Consider the following 24,036-nt stretch of genomic DNA (forward strand, 5'->3'; position numbering starts at 1 on the left):
TAGAAAATAAAAGAAAACTATTTGTACTCATTTTATTATCAATAAAAAATTTCAAGAAACCAAGTTACTATTTTAGAGAATTAGGTTAAGTGTCATTCCATCAACTTCTTTAGGTTTTGCAGATCAAAAACCAATCTGTTCAGCTCTTACAATTTGTTCTCATTTCCATCTTGTTCCTCAGTTCAATTAGTATCATATCATCTTCTCAGTCACAGAAATCAGACCTGGTTTTTATTCTACCCATGTATTATTCAACCTTCTTTTATTGCAATGAACATATATTCCAGTATTTTATAAACGTTGGTGTTTAGTTTGTGAAGCTGGTGATCCAATGTACCTTAGTATGCTTGTGTAAACTACACATATCATATGTTTCACCAGTGAACTACATGTGGCCCTGATAAAAATACCCCTTTCATTATCAAAAAAAATCAGCATGGAAAACTAATTGTAATGCTTAAGTTCTATCTCCAAAATGCCTTTCAAACATATCTCTGGCTCTGTACTCCCATTTGGGCTTTGGGCCCAAATTCTCTCTGGACTGCATATAGCACATTCTTCATCAGAACTTTCAGAGCTGTCGTCCTGATACATGGATCGTCACTTGTTACAGATCAATTTGGGAACTTTCACCAGCTCTCCCTAACCTCTCTGAGTAAAGCGTACCTCTTCTCTAGACCTAATCCAACCAGACCCCTACCTTTTTATTTCCTACTAGGTAGACACTAACACTTTTATTTAGTTCTTGTTCAATTCCATTTGCAACCAAAACCACGGCAAGAATTAAGTTCATGAACCGAGGTACCACTATACTTTATATAGCAATTATTCTAATCAAAATGTCTTTGTTCCTTTGCTCATACTCCTTTAGACTAGGTCTGCACTAATACAATACCCACAAGAGACAAGCCACTATTTTACATTTAACTTCAGTACAATTAAATGAAATTAAGTACAACTAAATGAATTATAAAATTCAGTTCTTCATTTACACCAGCCAGCTTCAAGTCTGCAATGAGTACACTGGCTAGTGGCTACCACACTGTGTGGTGCACACACAGAACACCTCCCTCACCTCTACTGGACAGCTTTCCTCTAACATCATGGTGCTGGGCAACTTTTCTGTTAGGTTTTATAGGCCCATGGTCTATTCCAACTACACATCTCTGCCACCATAATGTGAAATCAATCTGGACAGAAGATGGATAAAGTTAATAAGCATGATGTCTTACAATAAAAATTTTATTTACAAGGACAAGTGGTATGTATGGCTGGCAATGCAGTCTAGTGTTATAGCCCCTACCCAGTATGCACAGGATTAGACCACTCAGCACTGCAAACAAAACAAAGAGGAGATCAGACTCAGCCTGTGGCCCACAACTTATGGACCCTTAGATTAGAAAATCTTTCCTCCAAATCTGTATTGAGCATCCATAGAACTTTGAAATCCAGGCCCTACATTCCAAATCTCTTCATCCCTTCAATTAGATGCATCTCTCTCCTTTGCATGCCTTACCACTGTTCTATCACGTCTACCCTCCAAGGCTCACAAGTGTGTATGTATCTGTCTTTACCACGAGGCAGTCAGTTATTCAAGGGCAAAGGAGAAGTCTGCTTTTCATAACGTGAGGAAGCATTCATGCATTTAGTCTTTTCTTTCCGTTTTTTTTTTTTTTTTTCCCAGACAAGGTCTCACTACGTACTTCAGTTCAGCCTTAAACTCAATGTGCCTCAGGCTGGCTTCAAACTCAAGTAATCCTCATGCCCCAGTCTTTTAAATTCTGGGACTACAGGTATATGTCACCACACCCAGCTCAAACATTTAGTCTTAACGTTATTGTTCTGTTTATGAAAAGCAAACGAATTCTACAATAATTCAGGGATGTTCTAAGTAGAATCATTTATTATATTCCCTCCTAAAAAGGGCACTTCTCAGTTAGAAAACCATACAGTTTTCCCATAAACTCATTTATTATTCATTTTATAAACTAGATTTAAATACTTATAGTCTTTTAACAATATAAACTTCTCACTAAAACATTTACATATTTAATTACCTAATTTTGAAATGATTTACATAATGAAATCAGCACAACTACAAAATTCTCTACACATATAAAATAATTTGACAGCAAAAATGACAAGGCTATGAGCTGACTAAACAGTAAACTCAAGAATGGTCAGAACTACTAGAATACAAGATAAACATTATTATAAAATTTTTAACCTTGCCTTCTTTAAGGAAAAACAAGATAAATTTTGACCCAAACATTCTAATGATTTACTTATTAAGTTTCTGGAAGAACTGACTCTACTATTTTATAATTATCACTACACTGTAAATTGTAAGTAGCCCAGTAAAATATATCAGTTATAAAGTACAAATGGGGATTTTAAAAAGCTGACTTAGCTTCAGCACTGCTAACAACTATGCTGTCAAATTTAAAGTTGGTGATAAGCACTCATTTACGATCATATAGTGTCTAAAATATTTTCCCCAATTATCATACATGAAAGAATCAACAGTGATTTCATTCCACTCTCACAGCAACTGCTATTAAGGTAATATCACTAGGAAACATACCCAGGCACCTTGTAGACAGATCCAAATATAAACCTCTAGACCAAAGATTTCACTACACAAAGAATTGAATAACCTCTACTGTTAAGTACTAAATACTAATAGTATGAAAGAATAGAACAATACAAGTTAAATAAACAATTACTTATTTAGTGAAGCTGTAGGTGAAGTCTGGGCAATTTTTTCATCTTCATCTTGAGAACTAGTGAATTCAGAATCCTGAAATCGCTTTCCAATCTTTGGCCTCTTCAAATGACTGCCCCGGGCACGAGTAGAAGCAAGTGTTTTTTCAAGACCTGAGGGAAAAAATATACCAAAATTGTACTTAATTATGCAATGAAAGGATGACCTATAAAAATATATAAAAGTATGAGCACTACTCTAGCTTTCTTATAATCCTACCACTATACTTGGTATGTCAAATATAAGCTGTTAAGTGTCTTAATTTATATCAAACTAAGAAAATAATGTCAATGTCATTTTCTAAAGTGTAACACAACTCTGTCAATATTTATTTCTCACATTTCCATTAACTCTGAGCTTTGGAAAGTGTTTTTTTCATTTTTAACTTATAGTCTCTCCTAATGAACTAGGAAATAATGCAGAGATCTCTGGCCCTATTTCACAGATATTAAAACAAGTGAGAGGTCACACAACAGTGTTCTCAGCATTTATGCCCAGCAAAACTAGAGATAGTGGCATTAGCACCAGATCTAGATTTGAGAGCTGTACAAATCTTCACTTATTCTAGGTCTCACACAGGTATATCCATCCTTACACCTATCTCAAACATGGATAATTAGCTCAGTTTCTTACCTTCAGAAGTGCTTGCGAAGGCATCTTTGAGAGAATCAATCTAAAAGAACCATATAAATTAAAATCCAGAAATATAAATTGTAATACCCCGTCTAATTTCACATCCTACCTACCCCCAAATGAACTTTACTGCTCCCCATTATTAGTCCCTCTTTAGGTGAATGGCATTAACAATTCAGTCATCATAGCAGAAACCTAAGAGGTAGTAATGATTTCTTCCTATCCCTCACTGATTGCTCACAGAGTCTGTCAATTTCAACTGAAGAATGGTTCAGAATTGTCTGGTCTTTTGCACTACCAGTGCTTTAAGTTCAGGACTTATCTTTAACCTAAACAATTTAAAAAGCCTCTTCACTGGTATCCTTCCCTTAAACGATAGCCTATCTATACCTTTCCAAACTGGAGACAGAATGGCACGTTCATGTCACAAAATGTACCACCGATACTTAAAAAAAAACCTTTAATGGTTTATCATGAAATACAAGCCCAAAAACTCTTCAGTAACAAATAGCACTCATATTAAACATGCCATTTTCCTTCACATCTGTTTTTAACATGCCTTCCTCTGAAATGCTGTAATAATCCTTGCCACAGAACCCCTAACAAACCCGTACAAGTCTTTTTCTGCTATGTATCTCCAATCATGTTTCAAGCAATGCAGTTTGAACCAGTTATCCCATGTGCGTAAGAACCATATCTCTGTATGCTCAATGATAGTACCTACCTACTCCATTATAAACTACAATCTATTCACCGTCACACATTTACAGATTTATATTAAAATAATTGCCTTTATTACATATAGGGGAAGAGCAGATTTGTTACTTTCCTTGACTTTATTATAGCTGGTAACTACTAAATGAATCTATATACCCAAGGAATTAGACAATAATATAAAAGAAGGGGGGCTTATTCTGAAGTCTGAAGTTTTTTTTTTTTTTTTTTTTTTTTTTGTGGTACTGGGGATCGAATTCATGACCTCGTGCTTGCCAGGCAGGCACTTAAGTCACTGAGCTAAATCCCCAGCCCTAAGTCTGAAGTTCTAAATACAGAAAAATTTTTTTAAAAAATTAATCCTTGGGGCCAGGGATTTAGCTCAGTGGCATAAGTGCCTGCTTGGCAAACGTGAGATCATGAGTTTGATCCCTGGCACACACACACACAAAAAAAACCCTTTATATACATGTATATTAGTCATTCTTCTTAAAAACATACAATTTTTTTTCACATAAATATAGTCAACTGTCACTCAAACAAGAGTAAGTATAAATAATTTCCCACAGTAGTGCTTCCTTACATCAATCTGAAATTTACAGACATATTCAATATTCATTAAAAACATACTCAGACATGCATGTAAAAAACCTTGACTGTAATAAATAATATAATTTATTTATGATATGCATAAATAACCCATGCATAAAGAGATTTCTAGAATTCCAGCAGTGGGGCCATATTTTAAATAATATCAAGTTCTGCAAACATAATTCTAGACAAGAATCTGCTAAGTTAATAATGAGACCTCTCTTCTCCTTACAGGATACCTAACATGAGCAAAATCTACTCATTCTGCAGAGACCTAGAGCACAGAGCCTCAAACCTCCTACAAAAAGCTTCATAATCTCTAAGCTACTTCTAATTCTACTTCTAGACATTTACATGCACAAGGAACAATTATACATGCAAAAAGATTCACATACAAATGTGCTTGTTCCTGTACTACAGAAAAATGTAAACAAAAAGTATCCTATGTTAAATAAAAAAATGATGAGATTTATATATAATGTAATAGTGTGCTACTATTTGACAATCATGATTTAAAACAAAGCTATGTAAAAATCCTTTTGTTAACAGAGAAAGACAGAAGAGTATTACAGAATAAACACAAAAAAATCTGTACATACACATGCTTTATAATATATAACAAAGTTTAACAGTGGCTCTAACAAGATTATCAATTTTTTATATTCTATATTTTTAAGTGAATTCTAAATTGCCTTTAATTAGCTTGTAATACTATTAACCCCATTATAACTATCTTTCAAAGAAAACTAAGTCCTTACTAAATTCACAGAAAATGAATGCAACTGAAGTTACCTAGTAGCATTGCTGAAGAACTTTAACATTCAAAACTTAAAAATATAAATGGGATCCATTTTAAAGAAACAGCAATATTACTTCCTAAGGTGAATATATAGTGTACCTACAGTTAGCTGCATCTCATTAGACTGACTGTCTTTAGTTCCTGCTCCATATTCTGGAACAGCTGCAAGACCATATTCTCCAGACGCTGGTCTTTTTGCGTCACTGTGAGACATCGCTGTGTATAGAAAAAGCACTTTTAATCAGTATCCACTCAGCATCTGTTTTTAATTTTAACACTGTAATGTCTTTGTACACCCTACACAGAAAGAAAGTCTAGGTGTGAAACGTTCCCATCACGGTATCTTATAATGAACTTGCTCCATCATCACAAGTCTTACATATTTCAGTAGTGTGTGACATTGGGAAGAGGTGTATGAGCTAAGAGGCCACCGCTGGTCTCTGGAAGCCTATCCGATGCTGTTTCAATAATCCATGGGTTCTTTTGCTGTTGTTTTCTTCTTCTTCTCCTTCTTCTTCTTCTTCTTCTTTTTTTTTTGAGACAATAGTCCCACTGTATATTCTAGACTAGAGCTAAACTTACTATGTAGCCCAGACTGGCTTTGGACTCATGGCAATCCTCCTGCCTCAGCTTCCCAAAGACTAGGATTATAGGCATGCACCACCGAGCCCAGCCAATCCATCTTTACTTATTATCTGTCAATTTGTACCAAGCTGTTACATTCCCCTAGGTCCCTTTATTGTTCATGACTCAAGAACTGATACATAATAAAAATTTAAACTTCAGATATGAAAGCCTGAAGCCAAAAACATGTAACATATCACTTCTCTGGACAAGACCATTATGTACTAGGTGCTACTTTTAAAAATGGAACATGTTCAAACCAGAAACATTCCTACCTGTAATTTTAAGAGTTTCTCTCTGCAATGCTCTGGTGACTGGTATTCTCTGGTACCAGTGTCCAACACCTTCAACTTCCCAAAGGAGTTCATGATCTCCTGGATACTTTTCAAGGTATTGTTTGCAAGCTGTAAAATACATTTAGAATTTCCTAGAAATCTCAAATACCAACTGTTTTGAAAAACAGAAGATAGAAAGTAAGCTGCCCAGCTCAATGGAGCTAACATTACAATGATACCCAAACACTATCAAAGCAAGTCAAGAAAAGTATTCAGCAGTTTCGTTTATAAGAAGTACTATTAAAACCCAAAAGCTTCAACACTGATAAATCTATACAAGCAAATCAGTATGTGTAAAAAAGTCACATAGTTTTAAAATGCACTAAACAAAACGGCACAGCACTGTGGAAATTGGCAATTCCTCAAAAAGTTTAAACAAGCAATTACCATGTGAACCAGTAATTTAACTCTCAAGTATCATAACCAAAAGAACTGAAAACAAAAACATAGAATTCTATGAATCAATGTTCACAGCAGGGATACAATAGCCAAAAGCAGAAACAACACAAATGGCCCGCATCACATGAACAGATAAACAAGATATGATGATTTCATGCAATGAAATACTATTTGGCTGTAAGAAGGAATGACAGATGAAGGGTACAGCTCAGAGGTAGAGCGACCACATGCAGGGCCTAGGTTGGAGCCCCAGCAATACACACACACATACACACACACACACACACACCATTAAACTTTGACATGTTACACGTTACATGTTTTTAAAAAGTGTATTGGTGAAATAAACCAGGCACAGGGGAACAAACTTTAAATGATTCTATTTAGCTGATGTACCTAGAATAAGAAAATCTGAAGAGACACAAAGCAGGACAAAGGCTACAAAAAGACTGGGGAAAAGGAGAAAGGGAGTTACTGTGTAACAGGTAGAAAGATCATGTAGGGGATAATCAAAGTAAGTTTGAATACAGACAGTGGTGACAGGTGCACAAGATTGTCAGTCATGCCACTGAGTAATTCATCTGGAAATTTTAAGTGTTATATGTGTATGTATTTTAACACAATAAAAAATTTAAATCAATTAAAAAGCACGCTAAACAATACTTTATAATGCTTCCATGTGACAGCATACGCAGGAAGGATATACACCAACGTCAAGTGAGTGTCTCTGGGGGAGAAAGGAGAAAGAGGCAGGGGATTAGGCAGGGCTTAGAGGAGAACATCAATGGCATCTATGACAAACGCTGTGTAGGCTGGGTAGCCATTATCCAAAATACTTAGGCCAGAAGTGTTTCCATGCAGAAACAGGACAACATAGGAGACTTTTTGCTGAAACCCTTTTACATCTTGTGAATTTTGTGACTGTACTCCCTGTTCAGTGGGAATAATTCAGTGTTAATAATACCAAAATGTCATCAAAATAAATCTTAAAAACAAAAATTAAGAAATAAATGAAAGTATTAAAAATTACTATTAAATTTAAAATAGAATATGTAAGACAGGTGAAGGCAGCAGGTTCTGGTTATGGATGTTCCAGTTTTACTGACCCTTAAATCTCTTAGAAGTAGGTTGTGTCCCCATTTTCTACTGATAGCTAGTTCTTTCTTTTTTCTTTTTCTTTTAAGTTCTTTGAGACAGGGTCTCACTGTGTAGTCTAGGCTGGTTCCTTCATCATGTAGCCCAGGCTAGCCTCGAACTTGCAGTCATCCTCCTGCCTTTACTTCCCAAGTCCTGGTATTACAGGCATGCATCACATGCCTGGCTGACAGCTATCTCAATTAGCACATCACTCAAAGTAAAATTAAAGGTACAAACTGGGTATCCTTTATCAGAAACTCTGATTTGGCAAGGATATTTGGTCTCTGAAATATCTGAACATATGTAATGAGATTTCTTGAAGATGGTATCCAAGTCTAAACACAAAATTCATTTATATTTGATAAGTCCTCTGCATAGCTTGATGGTAATTTCATATATTTTTATTAATAGTACATGCAGTTTCATAGTCACCTGGTGACTTTACATCACATCGGCATTTGAAAACCTTCCTATTTTGGAGTATTTCAGATTACGGATTTTCAGATTATGTATACTCAATCTATAACAATCTCAAATATTTGTAACTTCTTTTAATTTTTGAGAATTCAGGGTCTCCATTTTGAGACAGAAATGGCTCGACATAAAAAATTAAACAATAACTGAGTTTTAGAGAACCTTGGCCTTATTTATTTCATGTGAGTACAATATTATATGAACCTACTTTCAATGGTTAGCTAAACAACTCCTCTAATCTGGGACCAAACCCATTCATATGTGAAATGAACAAATTTATTTTCATTCTCCCTCTCCTCTTCTCCCCCTCTCCCCCCCCTCTCTCTGTTAGTTTGCTGGGTAAGACACTACAATCTTTTCTAAAATGCCTACAAATGCCACTGGAACCAAGTGAAGATTATCAACCTTCATGTAACATCAAGGAATTATTAATTAAATTGAAAAAGGAAATAAAATGAAAATCCAAGCCTTTCAAATGTGTTCTTTCAGGGGAGTCAGGAAAAACTATAAAGTAATAGGTCATACAGACTGCGATAGGATTATTAAAATGTCTGTTCTCCAAGTGTTCCTTTACTTACTGTCACATTTCAGAGACCAACAAAATTAGAGATGATACCAATAAAACACTGTCAGAGAATCTCACATCTAAACTGAAGGAAAAATGAAGAGCTCAAGCCCATTAAGACTTTACTGATGACAGAAATCAGCACTTACTTTCCTGTACATAATTAATTTGGCATGCAATTTGTTTCATTAGACTCCCAGAAAGACAACGTATTAAGGGATTCTGGATGCAGTGGAGGGAGGTCTTTGCATTCCTCCCCAAATTCAGTGAGGCAACAATCAGGATAATCCACTTCAGAATTTTCAAAGGGCATACAACATCCATCCCACTCTCATATACAGCATGAGGCTAGAGACAAAATAGGATTCGAGGGGGACATGCAGTATTTGGTTCCAGTTTCCTGGATTACTTTTGATATTAAAAGGAAGAGGGCTTAGAACAAAAACAGATTTTTTTAGAGGAAAAAGTCTGATATTACATTGAAATCAATAGTGAATTGCATTTTACATTTGCAAATAAATTACTTTCCAGGATTAAGTCTTCAAGAAAAAAGCTGCATGAGCTTTACACAAATGCAAAAGTAAATCTGTTATGGTTTTCAAAACATTGCCAGATGGTATATTCACACTGTAACATTAAAAATGAATATATTTCATGAATCCACGAATCTCATGAACATAAAGATTAATAAAGCAAAACTAAAAAGAATTTATAGAACATATATTTACATAAAGTACTCAAACATGTAAATCAATACAATATGTTGTCAGAGGATACATACATATGCACTAGAAATCTAAGAAATGCATGAGAAAAGTAAATGTCAGGGGAGGGAGGCAATGAATTTAATTGGGTAGGGATGCATAGGAAAGTTCAACTGTATTTGCAGTAATACATTTATCATAATGATGCATACTAAATGATAAATGAGCACTTGTTGCCTTATTCTTTTTGTTTTTTCTTTCGTGTGTTGGGCGGGGGATGGGGAACCGAAGATTGAACTCATGACCCTGTGCTTACCAGGCAAGCACTTGAGCCACTGAGCTAAATTCTCAGCTCTTGTTATCTTATTCTGTATCCTATTTGAGTGTCTGAAACTTTATTGCTATTATTAGTTTAAATAGCTACTTTAGACAACTCAAAGAAAAAATAGTCAAAGGATAGGAATAGGCCATTTCTCTAAAAACAATATACAAATGGCCAATAAACACATGAAAATTTGTTCAACATTAAATACAAATCAAAACTATAATAACATGCTACTTCATATCCACTAGGATGACTATAGTTAAAAATGCACAAAACAAGCTGAATATGGTGGTACACACCTATAATTCTAGCACTCTGGGAAACTGACATACATTCCAGCCCAATCTAGCATGTTAGTGATTAGGGAATGTAAAAATGATGCAATAACTTTGTAACAAAATGTAGTGTATGCGTACAATGGAATATTTTCAGCTATAAAAAGGAAGTATTAACTCAGGCTAACCATGGATGATTCTTGAAAGCCTTATGGTTTCATTGATATGAAGTGTCCAGAATTAGCAAATCCAGAGAGATAAAAAATAGGTTAGTGGGTGCCCACCAGTGGATAGAAAAAGAGGGGCAATGGAGAATGACTGCTAATTTGTACAAGATTTCTTTCGGGGGATGAGACCGTTCTGACATTAACAGAACTGCACAACTGTGAAAACTCTGATTTGTGAACTATAAAACATAAGAATCTTAATTGTAATTCTCCTTGATCGCTTTTATGTCACTCAATTATATATACTAATGACCTAATATCATTGAAAACACTTCTACAACTTCAGAAAACTTCAACAGCCATGAGATGATTCTCTTCCTTGCATTCTTATTCGTAAAAAGCTTAATATTAGCCTCAAAGAAAGACCGGCTAATTTGCAGTGGCCAAATTCATGCTAGCAGGGTTAGTGAGATTATAAACTAGTATTTCAGATGCTAGGAGCCCAGTATCTAGAGCAGGCTTTCTCCAAGCTCAAGTCCACAGATAACCTGTCAGACACTGACAATATCGCTAACTGGCTCCAGCGTAGACCTATAGAACCAGAACTTCTCCAAATGAGGCCAGGCATCTGTATGTTTTTTTAAATAGCCTCAGGTTATTTCTGTGCATGTAGAAACACTGCAGACCTTACTCTCAAGAGGGGTTTTCTAAAAGGATAAGAAGGCTCCTATTTCACACTATCTAAACTGACCCTTCCACTGACATCATTCTCCACAAATTTCTTTGAAAAGGTAACTTTGAAGGATACTTGGCTCATTATGAGTTATATCTTGGGGTTTTTAAAATTGCTTTGTTTTGTTTTAAAGGCTACCGTATACTCCAAAGCATACATATGAGATACAGGCACATTCACAAAATTATTTCTTAAAAGAGCCCAAATTCCAAACTTCCTTACCACTGAAACACATAAATTTATGGAATTCTGGGAAACAAGTTGGAAGCTGGAAGTGACATTGAGACAACTTAACATTTTCAGCTTAGTCCCCTTACCTGTGCATAGGAAAAAAGACAGAGGGTACCGCAAGCCAAGTGCATCTTCTGTAAAGGAATCAACAAAGTCTTCCAGCATATGAAGCCCAAAATCTTTGCCACGGTATTTCTTCCTTACAAACATAGTATCAAGAACTGGCAGCTGGTAACTCTGGGTAAGAAACGAAGCACACATACTTCCTGCAGTAATAAGAACAAAAATCTAACATTAAAATACGTATACATTGAGGGAATGAGTTAACAATTGCTTTTCTAAAGTCATTTGCCTTTTTCCTTCATCAAGAATGGTTAAGAAATGTGTAAATTTCACATTTTCCAGCTGTTATTACATATCATGTCATTTATTTTTGCCAATAGCACTGGCTAATGTCAAACAATCACTTGTATTTTCTGAAATACATACTTGACTACAATATATAATATATTGTAGTCAAGTATGTATTTCAGAAAATAATATATACTATATATTATATATTTTTATATATAGTATATAAAAATATATAACTATATTAAAATAATATATAAAAATAATAACCAACTATAGGCATACAGTTTTGAAATTTATCAACTACCAAAATTTCAGAGCATCTGATGGTTTTATCAGTATATAATTTTGAGCTTAATACCCATTATTTAACCTTTTCCCTTTCACTTTTCCCGAGTGAGTCTCTGCTCATTATATCTATCATGGGGACAGAGTCTTACTTTGCAGTCCACACTAACGTGGAACCCGCAGCGATTCTCTTGCCCCAATCTTCTGAGTGCTGGGATTAGAGGCAGGAGTCACCATCCCCAGCTTCATCTGGATGTACTTGATGGTGGTAAAGAAATGAATGCACTCTCTAAAAGCTTAAGGCCTATAATTAGGACTCATCAGAAACATCTGTCTTAAAAATGGCTAAGTGGGCAAACATTTTATGGAGCATGTATTTCTAAACTGATGTATGTGTTTAAGGTTAGACATGAGAAACTGTGTCTAGCTCTGTCTTCCCAGTGGTGGGGCTATGCTCATCTGCCTTTGAAGAAGCCTGCTATCCTTAAAGCAGCATCAGCAGCCACAAGAAACTCAATCTCTTCATGACTTCTGACTGAAGAAAGAGTGGAAAAGGCATCTCAATGCACCTTCCCACATCTGCAGGAAGATTGTGTCTTCACCCTTTTGCAAAGAGCTGAGATGGAAGTACAATGTTTGAATCCTTCCTATCCAAAAGGATGATGAAGTCAAGCTGTGGGAGTACGCTATGAAGGTCAACAGACTTGCAGAGTAGTCCAGGTTTACAGGAAGGAGTGCATTGGCAATACTGAACAAGTACAGTGAGAAAAGGCCAACAGTACAACTGTCCGTGTGAATTGCTACCACCAGGACAAACAGGACCCTGACCTGAAAAAGATCCTAGAACAGAGTCAACTCTCACCAAGCAGGAAAGAAAAAGGGAGAATATAATGAAGAAATGCTTGTGAAAATGCAGGAATAAAGTATGTATCACTTTCATTAAAATCTACTGAAATAAAAACAATGAAAAGAAGTACAACAGTTTGGGGCTTTTACAAACCTGAAAAGGACACTGAATTAGAGTGACTCATGAGGCTAGTTGGAGGCTGGGCAATTATATAAGACAGACTCTGGGGAGAAGAAATCCTGAGGCCTCTGCCTCACCCCACCATCACTATACATGACCCATCACCATAGGATTTCAAACCTGGAAGTCTCAACTGACAGCCTTGAAAATGAGCTCCACCTACAAGTAAGCCTAGCTGTGATCTACTGGAATATAGATAGAGGCCTGCAGAGGCAAGGGCCCAGAGAAGACTCTGGCCAGCCTGGACACCACTCTCTAACCTGGGTCTCTTCCCTAGTGCAGCTGTCAGCAACACAGACCCTGCAAATTCCCACCTAAGACCTTTGCACTGATGATCTGTATTGTGTTTTCTTATACATGTAAACATATTGAAAATAATTTTTCTTCTGGTTGCTGTTTTACTTTTAGCCTGTATGTGCTAGGATAGTTTGTTAGTATAGTTTAAGTTCTGCTGCAAGGTTTAAGTTCCTATCATATAAATACTCCAAAGCAGACTGCCTTGTAGTTTGGAGCAGCCTTGAGCTGTTAAGATAGATCCACTGTATTTAAATTTTAACGAACTCTTTGTGTAAAACAGAAAAGAATTAAAGAAAAGATAGCTGACTGATGTGGTGGTGGTGGTACACAACTGTAATCCCAGCACTCAAAAGGCTGAGACAGGAGGACTGCTATAAATTCAAGGCCAGCCTGGTCTACAAAATGAGTTCAAGGCCAGCCTGAACTGCATTGTGAGACCTTATCTCAAAAAAGAGAAAGAAAAGAAGAGAAAAGAACAAGAAAAGAAAAGGAGACAGAGAGAGGAGGAGAAGAGAAGAGAAGAGAAGAGAAGAGAAGAGAAAGAGAAAAAGGAAGAGAAAGAGAAAGAAAGAAAAAGAGGAAGAAAAAAGAAAATGAAAGAGAAGAGAGAAAGACAAAAAAACATGTGGGTTCTGACCATCAAAACAGGTGTCTGAGCTCCTTCAACATATAATCTTAAGGCAGTTTAGAAATTGAGGGTTCCTGGCAGGGTTTCCACCTTTCCATTATTTTTAGAATTCATTCACAGTTGTCAACCAACATTCTCTTTTTTGCCTCAAATAAAATAATCTATTGTTGCCGGGTGTGGTAGCTCACGCCTGTAATCCCAACACTGGGGAGGCTGAGGCAGGAGGACTGCTGCAAGTTTCAGACAGTCTAGGCTAAAAAGTGAGCTCAAGGCCAGCCTGAACTGCATAGTAACCCTGTCTCAAACACACACACACACAAATAATCTATTGTTTTTAATCAGATTATTCATGACTGGATAATTCACATACAACAGTTTAAGAAATAAAATGTCACAAGCTGACTTTTACCAGTCACATCATTTCATGAGTTCATCGTGACAATAAGACTTTCAGTTCAAACAAATGTGAATTTTTTGTGACTTATGATTTAGTTGCAGAATTTCAGTGACTTTTTAAGGTCTTTAAGACTATCAATTAATTTAAATTTAGAATAGGTAATACAAATTGTTATACATAGATCTTAGTTGCTGACATGTAGGTAGGCTGCTTCTAAGGGTCTACGTTTTTTGTTTGAATCCAGTAAGTAGTACTACCAATAAGCTAGTGTGACCATTATCAGTTTTTAATGCCTTGAAATCAGGGTTTTCTCATAGAGTGGCTATAGAACTGATCATGAAATTAAGAGACATTATTTTATTAGTTGTAGTTAAAAGTTTGAAGTAGAAAGCAAGAATGAGAAGGGAAACCACTTTATCAAGCTCTAGTTCTCAACAGAAAATCTGAAGATGTAACTATTAATTCCGAGTGCGCTTCAAGTTCCTTACAAAATAATACAACTATAATTATATGAAGGAACGTTCCCACAAGTTGAATTTTTTTTTTCTGATTTTACAAAAACATTCCTTCTAGATTGGAAAAGTTAAGTTCTAGCCTCTAAGAGTAACATTAAAGGAGTCTGGAAGAACATGGTGGATAGATACCAGCAGCCTCGGAGGCTCTCTGAGAAACCACACTTTAAATCTAGGAATGGTGCCGGGCAGGAAGTCCCAGGCAAGGGGGGATATTCTTTGCCGACCCAGGAAGGCACTAAATTAAGAGAAACCATCTGGAAATGCAATCCCGGTGATACAGCAGGCACAGATGAAGTCTCAGCACGGAAGCCGGACCCGTGTCACTGGAATCTGTGATTTGAATTTCCTGCGGTGTTGCGTACCAGTGGGCACAGCGCGGAGAGAGGCGCAAAAGCTCGGAGAGTGGGAAGTGTTGAAAGGAGTTGGGAGCAGGACTGGCTGGGTGCCCTGCATCAACCTGTGGTGAGTGAGCAGATCGGGACCCTTCCATAGAGAAGGAGGCTTCAGCAGAGGACATACTTGGACCGGGCAGACTTCCCAGAATGAGATGCTGCAGTGACTTCAGTCACATATACCCCTCCAAGCGGAATTGGTGGGGAGTGCCTGGCCTGAGAGACGCCGCTGGCTGAGACCCAATAGGCTAGCCCAATTCAGGTCCCAGCACCTGAAGGTGCACCCTAGCAGTAAAGCCTTCGGTAGGTTGACCTGGAGGAGCATAGACTGCCCAGGTCTGTGTCTCCATAGTGCACTGCAGTGGGCGGGAACACCAAGCCTGCGCAATTCAAACAGACTGTGGCCGACAGGGAAGGAAGCTGGGCCTCCTATACACGCTTAAATATAAGGAACAAAGAATATGGGAAGAGGGAGCAACAAGAAAGGGTCCTCGGCCCCCAATCCTGAGAAACATGCAATAGCAGACACGGCACCAAATAGACATAAAGTGCTATCTCCAGAGCCTCATAGACGAGTTCAGGAATGAAGTTATTAATGACCTGAAGCAAGACATAAGCAGAATAGTTAGAGAAATGCTAAGCACCGCCCAAGAAAAAACAGATGGTAGAATGGAAGAACAGAAAAAAAGGGGAGAACTGTTTGATGGAGAAGATAGAGAAAACATAGAATACATAAACCAGGTTCAAAGAGATTACCAGGAAACTAAAAACTCTATTGAAAACTGGCATAACAACTTGAAAGAAACTAAGGACAGATTTTGGAGGGCAGATTTGTAATATGGGAGCATGAAATGAAAAACTTCTTAAAAATAACAAAAAAAAAATGACAACAATACAAAAACTAAAAGATGATAAGAGGATCTATAACTTAAGAATTAAGAACATAAGAGAAGAAGTGGGGGACACAAACAAATAGACCACAAAAGCTATTCACAGAAATAAATCCAAGAGAATTTCCCTAATTTGGAAAATGGTAAAGATACTCAGATATATGAGGCATACAGGACTCCAGCCACCTACAACCCAAACAGAGCTACACCCAGGCATATAATAATCAAAATTCCAGAAATCCAATATAAGAACAGAATATTAAAAGCCATCAGAGACAAGAAACAGATCACTTACAAGGGAACACCCATCAGAATTACAGCAGACTTCTCGGCACAAACCATCAAATCACGAAGAGCGTGGGGGGAAATAATTCAAGCTTTGAAAGATAATAACCTCCAGCCAAGATTGATATATCTTGCACAACTGTCCCTAGAGATTAATGGAAAAACAAGGTGCTTCCAGGATAAAGAGGAACTAGGGGAATTTGCAACCACTAATTCAACTCTACAGAGAATACTGCAGGATAGTCTAAAAAAGGAAAATACCAAGATTCCAGAAATAGTGGCAGAGAGGCCACAATGAATGGAGCAGAAAACGAAATGAAGAAGACAAAATGACAACAAACGACAGAAAAAGAGCTCAAAAGAAATGAAGCAGAGAAGATTGTAAGGTAGGAACAGCAATTTTGGAGAAAACAAGACATCATAATAGCTAGTGCTGATTTAGTATCATCTTGTTTTGAAGTCCCATCAAACATGTATTCTTCTGTCTCCATTGGTCTTAAAAGGTTACATCTTATTGGATTTTATTATATATGATAATCTAAGCAAAAACTTTTCTAGACAAGGAGTTTATATAGAAATCATTGTTCATTGGCTCTAAATACCCTGTAATAATGTCATTCTCTTGAATGGTTTTATAGTGTCTTGATCTGTTTGGTGCTACAGGTGCTCAAGGATTTCAAGGAAAGAGACACTATGGTAACTATTTTTATGTCAGGATATCTTGTGGTGAAACACTATTTTGCTTAAATGGTTATGATTTGACCTGCGCTGTTCTGTTGTTATGCCCTCTTTTATCTCAATCCTCCTTTTTAAAAATTATTTACTTTTTTCTTTTTATTTTTTTTAATTAAGGGAAAAATAAATTAAAAAATAGCACGATACATTATAGTAACCTACTTTGATTTCCTATTAACTTGATTTGAAATCCTATATTGCCCTCACCATCTTGTTTTGACTGATTTTCCTCTATTCTGCTTTGCTTGATAGTACCAAGTTTGAAAGTATAGGCATAACTGTGAAGACAGTAAGAATCATTATGACGCCCATTCCGGTTGACCATTATTTTCTTTTAAAATCCTGTAATGTCTCCAATGTTTTGGTTTTATTCTTTACTGTTTTGTTCAATTTTATTATAACTGCCAATTCTTCTTAAAATAGCAAGAGGCAGTATGGTAACCATTGTTGATCACCTTATATTTTGCTTTTACATTATCTATTATGTCCATCCTTTTGATTTGACTGACTCTGTTCTGGTATGTCGCATTTGGTTTTAATCTCTTCAAAAAAAGTAGTAAGAACTGTGGGAGTAATAAAACCCAAAATGTGTAATTGTCATTGTACAAAAGAAAAGAAAAGAAAGTGCTCTAAAGGTTATAACTGCATATATGTTTAAGTGTCTAAGATAGATAACCATATTACTGAGTGTTTTTTGGATCATTGAACAAAACTGCACTGTCACTGTTTGAAAGTTCACTTTATATGCTTCAATTTTGTAACTTGAACAACTATTTCTAAGATGAGAATATGTAATCTATTAACTAGTGATTTCTTACTGTTTATTTTTTAAATTTTGTATTACTTGTACCCTTTTTCTGTTTTTTTCCTTTTTCTCCTTAAATAAAAAAAACAAGAGTAACATTAAAATGGTTGGTTGATGTACAAAGTATCCATAAAATTTAAAGTTCTTTTACTATTTTTACCTGCCACATACTTATTTATTTAAAACCACCACAGTGGTCTTCTTCCTTGCCTACTCCTTAGTTTTCCAGGAGTCAATTCTTACACAAATGCAATGAAATAAAGGACAGAAAACTTCCCATGTTACCAGAGATTATTAACACACATCAACAGCTGCAAGTAGCAGCACCATAACATAGTAAAGCAAAAAACCACAGCCTGCTGTGAAGGTGAGGTTTTCATTATACTAAATCAAATTAAATACTATTGTACATGGTAGCCACAGTATTCATATTTGTCTAAATCGTATCTTTGGCCCTGTTCTCTTTAGCTCTCCCATGACTTCCCCCATTGATTTAAATGCTAATGGCCACTTATTTCTACCTTCAACCTCTGTATGAGACTTACTCCAAGATCAAGAATGGAAGAGTTTACACAAATGTAACTAAACAAAAGCCATATGATCATCTCAGCAGACAAAAGACATCTGAAAAACCCCAATACCCCATAGGTGGCTTTATAGTTATGAATACTATGACCACCATGTGCAATACTGCACGTTTTGCCAAACTTTATTTTACTAGTTTAGAGAATTTCTTAAAAATCTACTATGTATCAGATCATGTCATCTGAACATGTAGTTTTGCTGTTTCTTCATCTGAATGGTGTTTATTCCTGTTTCTTAGCGAATTACTGTCACTAGAACCTTCAGTGTAATGTTAAATAGAAGCGGCAAAAGTAGACATCTTATTGTTGTTTCTGATTTGGGCAGAGACAGCATTTGAATCTCATCAAAATTAAAAACTTTCGCTGGGCATGGTGGCACATACCTATAATCCCAGTGCTACAGAGGCTGAGGTAGGAGGACCACCTGAGTTTGAGGCCAGCATGGGCTACATGAGTTCATAGCCAGCCTGAACTACATAGCAAGACCCTGTCTCAATAAACCAAAACAAACAAAGCTTTCATGTTTTAAAGGATATCAAGAAAACAAAATGGGATCAAGCCCATGAAATAGTTTAAACATTTTCAAGTTATGTATTAGACAAGGAACTTGTACTCAAAATTCACAGACTTACAACACAGAAAAAGGAGACAGGAAGAAGAATAACCCAGACTGCAAACCAACTGATAGTCTGCAGGATTTGTGGGGTATAGGAGATGGGGGTGACTGCTAATGAAGACGAGGGTTTTTCCCTGAGGCACTGACAAAGTTCTGAAATCAGGCAGTGGTGATGGTTGTTGTACAAACTGTGATTATAGTTAACAACCACTTACTTGTACACTTTAAAAGAGTGAATTGTATGACATGTAAATTAATTATGCTGAGTAAAAGACCCAAACTCCCCAGTCCAATGTAACAAGAGGGTGCATACACACTGTATGACCATATTCATAATAAATTCTAGAAAAAAAATGCTAATCTATTGTAATGAACAGCAGATAAGTGTGTGCTTGTAAACAAACAGGTTTAGGAAAGAATAGAAATTATAAAGGAGCAAAAGAAACAAGATAACAAGTATGTTTAAGTCTTGCTTGTGGTGATCGTTCCACTGCCATATATATATTCAAAACTACAATTTGTAGATTTCAAATGGACAAGTGTTTCATATGTCAGCCATACCACCATAGAGCTGGAAAAAGTATTTTTCCCAAACCCTATATAACCCAATTAAAAACAGGCAAAACAACCATGTGTGGCCCAGCACACCTGTAACCCCAGCACTTGGGAAGTTGAGGCAGTATAGCTGGGAGTTCCAGACCAGCCTGGGCTACAAAGGGAACTCAAGTTCAGCCCTGTCTTAAGATTCACAAATGGCCCATAAGGACATGAGAATATGTTCAGCATCTGTCACTCTTCTAGAAATGCAGGTCAAAATGACAATGGCAAGCACCTTCACACCTACTAGGTTGGCTATGATTAAGACAGAAAAGAACAGATGTCAACCAAGATATGGACAAACTAAAACCCACAAACATGACTAGCTGAAACTGTTAGAATGGCACAGGTGATGTGGAAAACAGCTGTAGTGCCTCAAACACAGAAGTTATCATAGAACCCAGCAATTCCATTACTAGATATATTAACTCCAAGAAAAAACAACATATTCACAATGTACACACTTCTACATTATTTACAGCAGCTTTATTAAAAATAGCCAAAAACCTCTTAAGGCTATCATGTGATAAAGATAAAATAGTTGTCTTATACAAGGGAATATTATTTCATCATAAAAAAAATACATACATGATATATGCTGTAGCATATATGAGACTTGAAAATAAAGCAAAAAGAAGCAAGACCCAGCAAACCACATGTTATATGAATCTATTTAATATGACTATTCAGTAACTAGTGGCTGCTAAGGGCTGTTAGCCTGGTAAACAATACTATGGTTTTTTTGGGGAGTGATGAAAATCACCTAAAATTGGTCGTGATACCAATTGCACTTCTTCTTCTTCTTCTTCTTTTTTTTTTTTTTTTTGTACCATGGATCAAACTCACAACCTTACCTTCATAAAACTTGCTCAACAGCCTCTGAAGCTGTTAATGTAGAAATGCCTCCACAGACACATGGAAAGTGAACCCCAAACAAATAATGTGATTATATTGTGATGAGAGGCATTTATCATTAGGTAACAAAATTCTACTTACAGTCTTCGTGTTTTATAAATCAAAATAATGCTAGATATTTTAAAAAACCAGACCATAGCTTTCCATGGTGGTATACCGCTGTAATCCCAGCACTTAACAGGCTGAAGCAGGAGGATCAGTGAGTATGATGCCAGCCTGGGGTACATAAGCAACTTCAAGGCCAGCATGCACTATATAGTGCAACCCTGTCTCAAAACAATGAACAAACAAAACACAAAAAAACAGATCAAGAAAGCTTAACATGACAGAAGTTTCATTTTTATTTAATTAACAATTCTATGTAGGTGTTCCTGAAAGGTTGATGGTTTTTCCCTTACAGTCATCCACTGTTTCAGTTACCTACTCCTGCTTTAAAACCAGCCCAAATCATATTGACTTAAAGCAAAAATCCCCTCTCTCCTATTGATGACTGCTCACATAGTACCAGTCGCCCCTGTACTCTAGAAGGTATCTGTGCAGGCTGAGTGCTTTAGGCAGTCTTATTTCACACACAGTGACTAGGCTGATGCACCACAGTGGAAACTGCTGAGCCTCATGGGTTTAGACCAGTGTTATTATGCCCCGTGTTCTCCTGCTGAAGCAGGCTAACAAGGATGAAAATGCACCACAGAGAAAGACCAGCACAAGAATCCAGCTTCCTTAATTTGTGGCTTGCCCATCCTATGTTCTCAAGCTTCTCTGCATTCAGTAGACAGATAAGGAAAAGGAAAGCGCCTTACACTACCTTAATCAGGAGCCACACACATCATTTCCTTCATTATTTTGAGAGCAATTAGTCACAAAGAATAACATAAATGTGACAATGACTACAAACCATAATCCCTGACTAGGCAGCTGTTGCCCAGTCACTTCAATAGTGAAAAAGAAGCACAAATTTTGGTGGACCACTATTAGCCTAAGCTAACCTTTCTCTTTACCTTATCTCCAGCATATTAACATTTCCTTTCAACTTTGGGATATCAACACTCATGTCACTGGAGAGTGCTCTTAGCTGGCAGTCTCTCTAGTGTATTTTGCTTACCTCAAGTTGCTTTCAGTAATTTACATCGTCATATCAATATTCACAAATGCACATACACTCTTTAAACAACAATTCTGACTCATCTTATCCACACTGAAAAATTACAATGATTTGGGCCCACATAAATATTCAGTTCCCCCATGTCCTCTAACACACTTTCAACTGTGAGAGACTAGACGTTCCATGGGAATACTAAACTTTCTGAGGCTAAACTGAACTCCTCTCTTTGTGTCACGGTCTTAGTCAACAGCATCTCACAAATACTGAGGCACAGGAGCCAAACTGCTCAGATTATCTCCAGCTCCTTCCCTGCCTCTCTACAAACAGGCAATGGAGTTACTACACTTTGTCTACTAGAAAATCTATCTACCATATATATGTTTCTCTCTTTTAGTAGTTGACTGATTGTGTCAATTTGACAAGTTTAGAAGTTTAACTGAATGGGGTTCAGCAATTTTACACCTTAGGAAGGGAGGATCTATCCTAGGGGTGGCTCATTGCCTGGATGGTATAAAAGGGAAACGAGGAAGGACAGACTGGCTTCCATTCTTTAGAGGAGCTCCAGTCTTTGCCTTCAGCTTAGTCATCATCTCCTGGCTTCTGGCACAGACTCTCTGGCTTCTACCTTGGATCCTTCAGCTTTTTGGCGTAGACGTTTCAGCCTTTGGTTGCAGACGCATCAGCCTCCAGACACGGACTCATATGGCCAGTACAGGGAGGAGCTCCAGGTCTTGGATTAGACCCGTTAGCCTCCAGACACCCTCTGCACAATTTCTCATCCAACTCTGTAGCCGACCATCATAAAAACCATCTTGCAATTTCTTATACTTTTGTATATCTGTTTCTCTAGTAAAACACTGATTGATACATCTCTCTATTCCTACCGCTACTGACTACTAAAATAGCTTCTTTAATGACTTCCATGACTTCAAAAGACAGTTTTTCCTCAGAAATGAAAAAGATGAAGGGCTGGGGATACAGCTCAGTGGCACAGTGCCTGCCTGGCAAACACAAGGTCCTAGGTTCAATTCCCAGTTAAAAAAATAAAAAAAGAAAGAAAGAAAGAAAGAAATCATAACGGGCACTGTTGAAATCTAGAAGAGTATTAATACCTACTTTGAAAACCTGTATTCCAATAAATTGGAGAATTCAGAAGAAATAGATCTGTACATACATAGGAATGACCAAAACTGAGCCAAAAAGATAGAAAAATCCTACATAATTCAATGAGAGGCAATAAAATTAAAGTAGATATTAAAAAGCCTACCAAGAAAAGCTCAGGACCCAACAGCTCTACCACTGACTTTTACGATTTACCTGAACTTCAGGGAAGATCTAACTCCAACACTCTTCACACTCTTCAATGACAACTGAAAGGGAAGCAGTATTCCTGGTCATTCCTGGAAGCTAGCATTACCCTGATTCTAAAACCAAAAAAGAATCCAAATGAAAAAGAGAACTACACACCAACCTCTTTAAACTGAACACAGATGCAGAAATCCTCAACAAGACACTGGCATACAAAATATAACAAGTCATCAAAAAGATTATACATCACGACCAAGTAGGCCTCATTCCTGCTTGGCCTGACTTAACATATACAAATCCATTAAAATATTGCATCATGTAAACAGAAACAAGGACAAAAATCAATCAAAGCAAAAAAAAAAAAAAAAAGTGCCTTTGATAAAATTCGATATCACTGACATCATATTAAATGGGAAAAAGCCAAAAGCTTTCACTCTAAAATCAGGAACAAAACATGGATGTCCAGTCTTATCACTCCTGTTCAATGTATTACAAAATATTAGCCAGATCAGGAAAAAAAAAGAAATAATAAAAATACGTTTAGGCAAGAAGGAAGTCAAATTATCATTATTTACACATGACTTGCTCCTCTATATAGGAGACCTGAAAGAGTCCACCAAAAGACTCTCAGAATTCATAAGCAAATTCAGTAATGCAGCAGGATCCAAAATCAACACACAAGCTGGGCACTGTGGCGTGTATATGTTGTCCAAGAACACTAAACAGGATATGAATGTTAGGCCACAGTAGTGAACAATATTAATCCTTGTTGTCTTGGTAATCTCAGTGATCAGGAAGCTAAGGCAAGACATGTCCATATGTTCAAGGTCAGTA

The 24,036-nt window shown here is 36.7% G+C and overlaps 1 protein-coding gene across 7 annotated transcripts in view; it reads right to left on the minus strand.

Annotated features, from left to right (window-relative positions):
• Positions 1-24,036, minus strand: part of Fam169a (family with sequence similarity 169 member A) — an 80,210-nt gene that overhangs the window by 17,861 nt on the left and 38,313 nt on the right. For all 7 annotated transcript variants that reach the window (XM_063258349.1, XM_023567226.2, XM_063258347.1 and 4 more), the window contains 5 exons: positions 11,557-11,736; positions 6,401-6,529; positions 5,605-5,717; positions 3,398-3,437; positions 2,727-2,877 (listed from right to left, as the gene is read on the minus strand). In XM_063258349.1, coding sequence (XP_063114419.1) covers positions 2,727-2,877; positions 3,398-3,437; positions 5,605-5,717; positions 6,401-6,529; positions 11,557-11,736 — 613 coding nt within the window. The remainder of the gene's footprint in view (positions 1-2,726; positions 2,878-3,397; positions 3,438-5,604; positions 5,718-6,400; positions 6,530-11,556; positions 11,737-24,036) is intronic.

Source organism: Cavia porcellus, unplaced genomic scaffold (genome assembly GCF_034190915.1).
Source record: "Cavia porcellus strain 051 isolate PalLab524CR breed Dunkin Hartley unplaced genomic scaffold, mCavPor4.1 scaffold_11, whole genome shotgun sequence".
Taxonomy (NCBI): domain Eukaryota; kingdom Metazoa; phylum Chordata; class Mammalia; order Rodentia; family Caviidae; genus Cavia; species Cavia porcellus.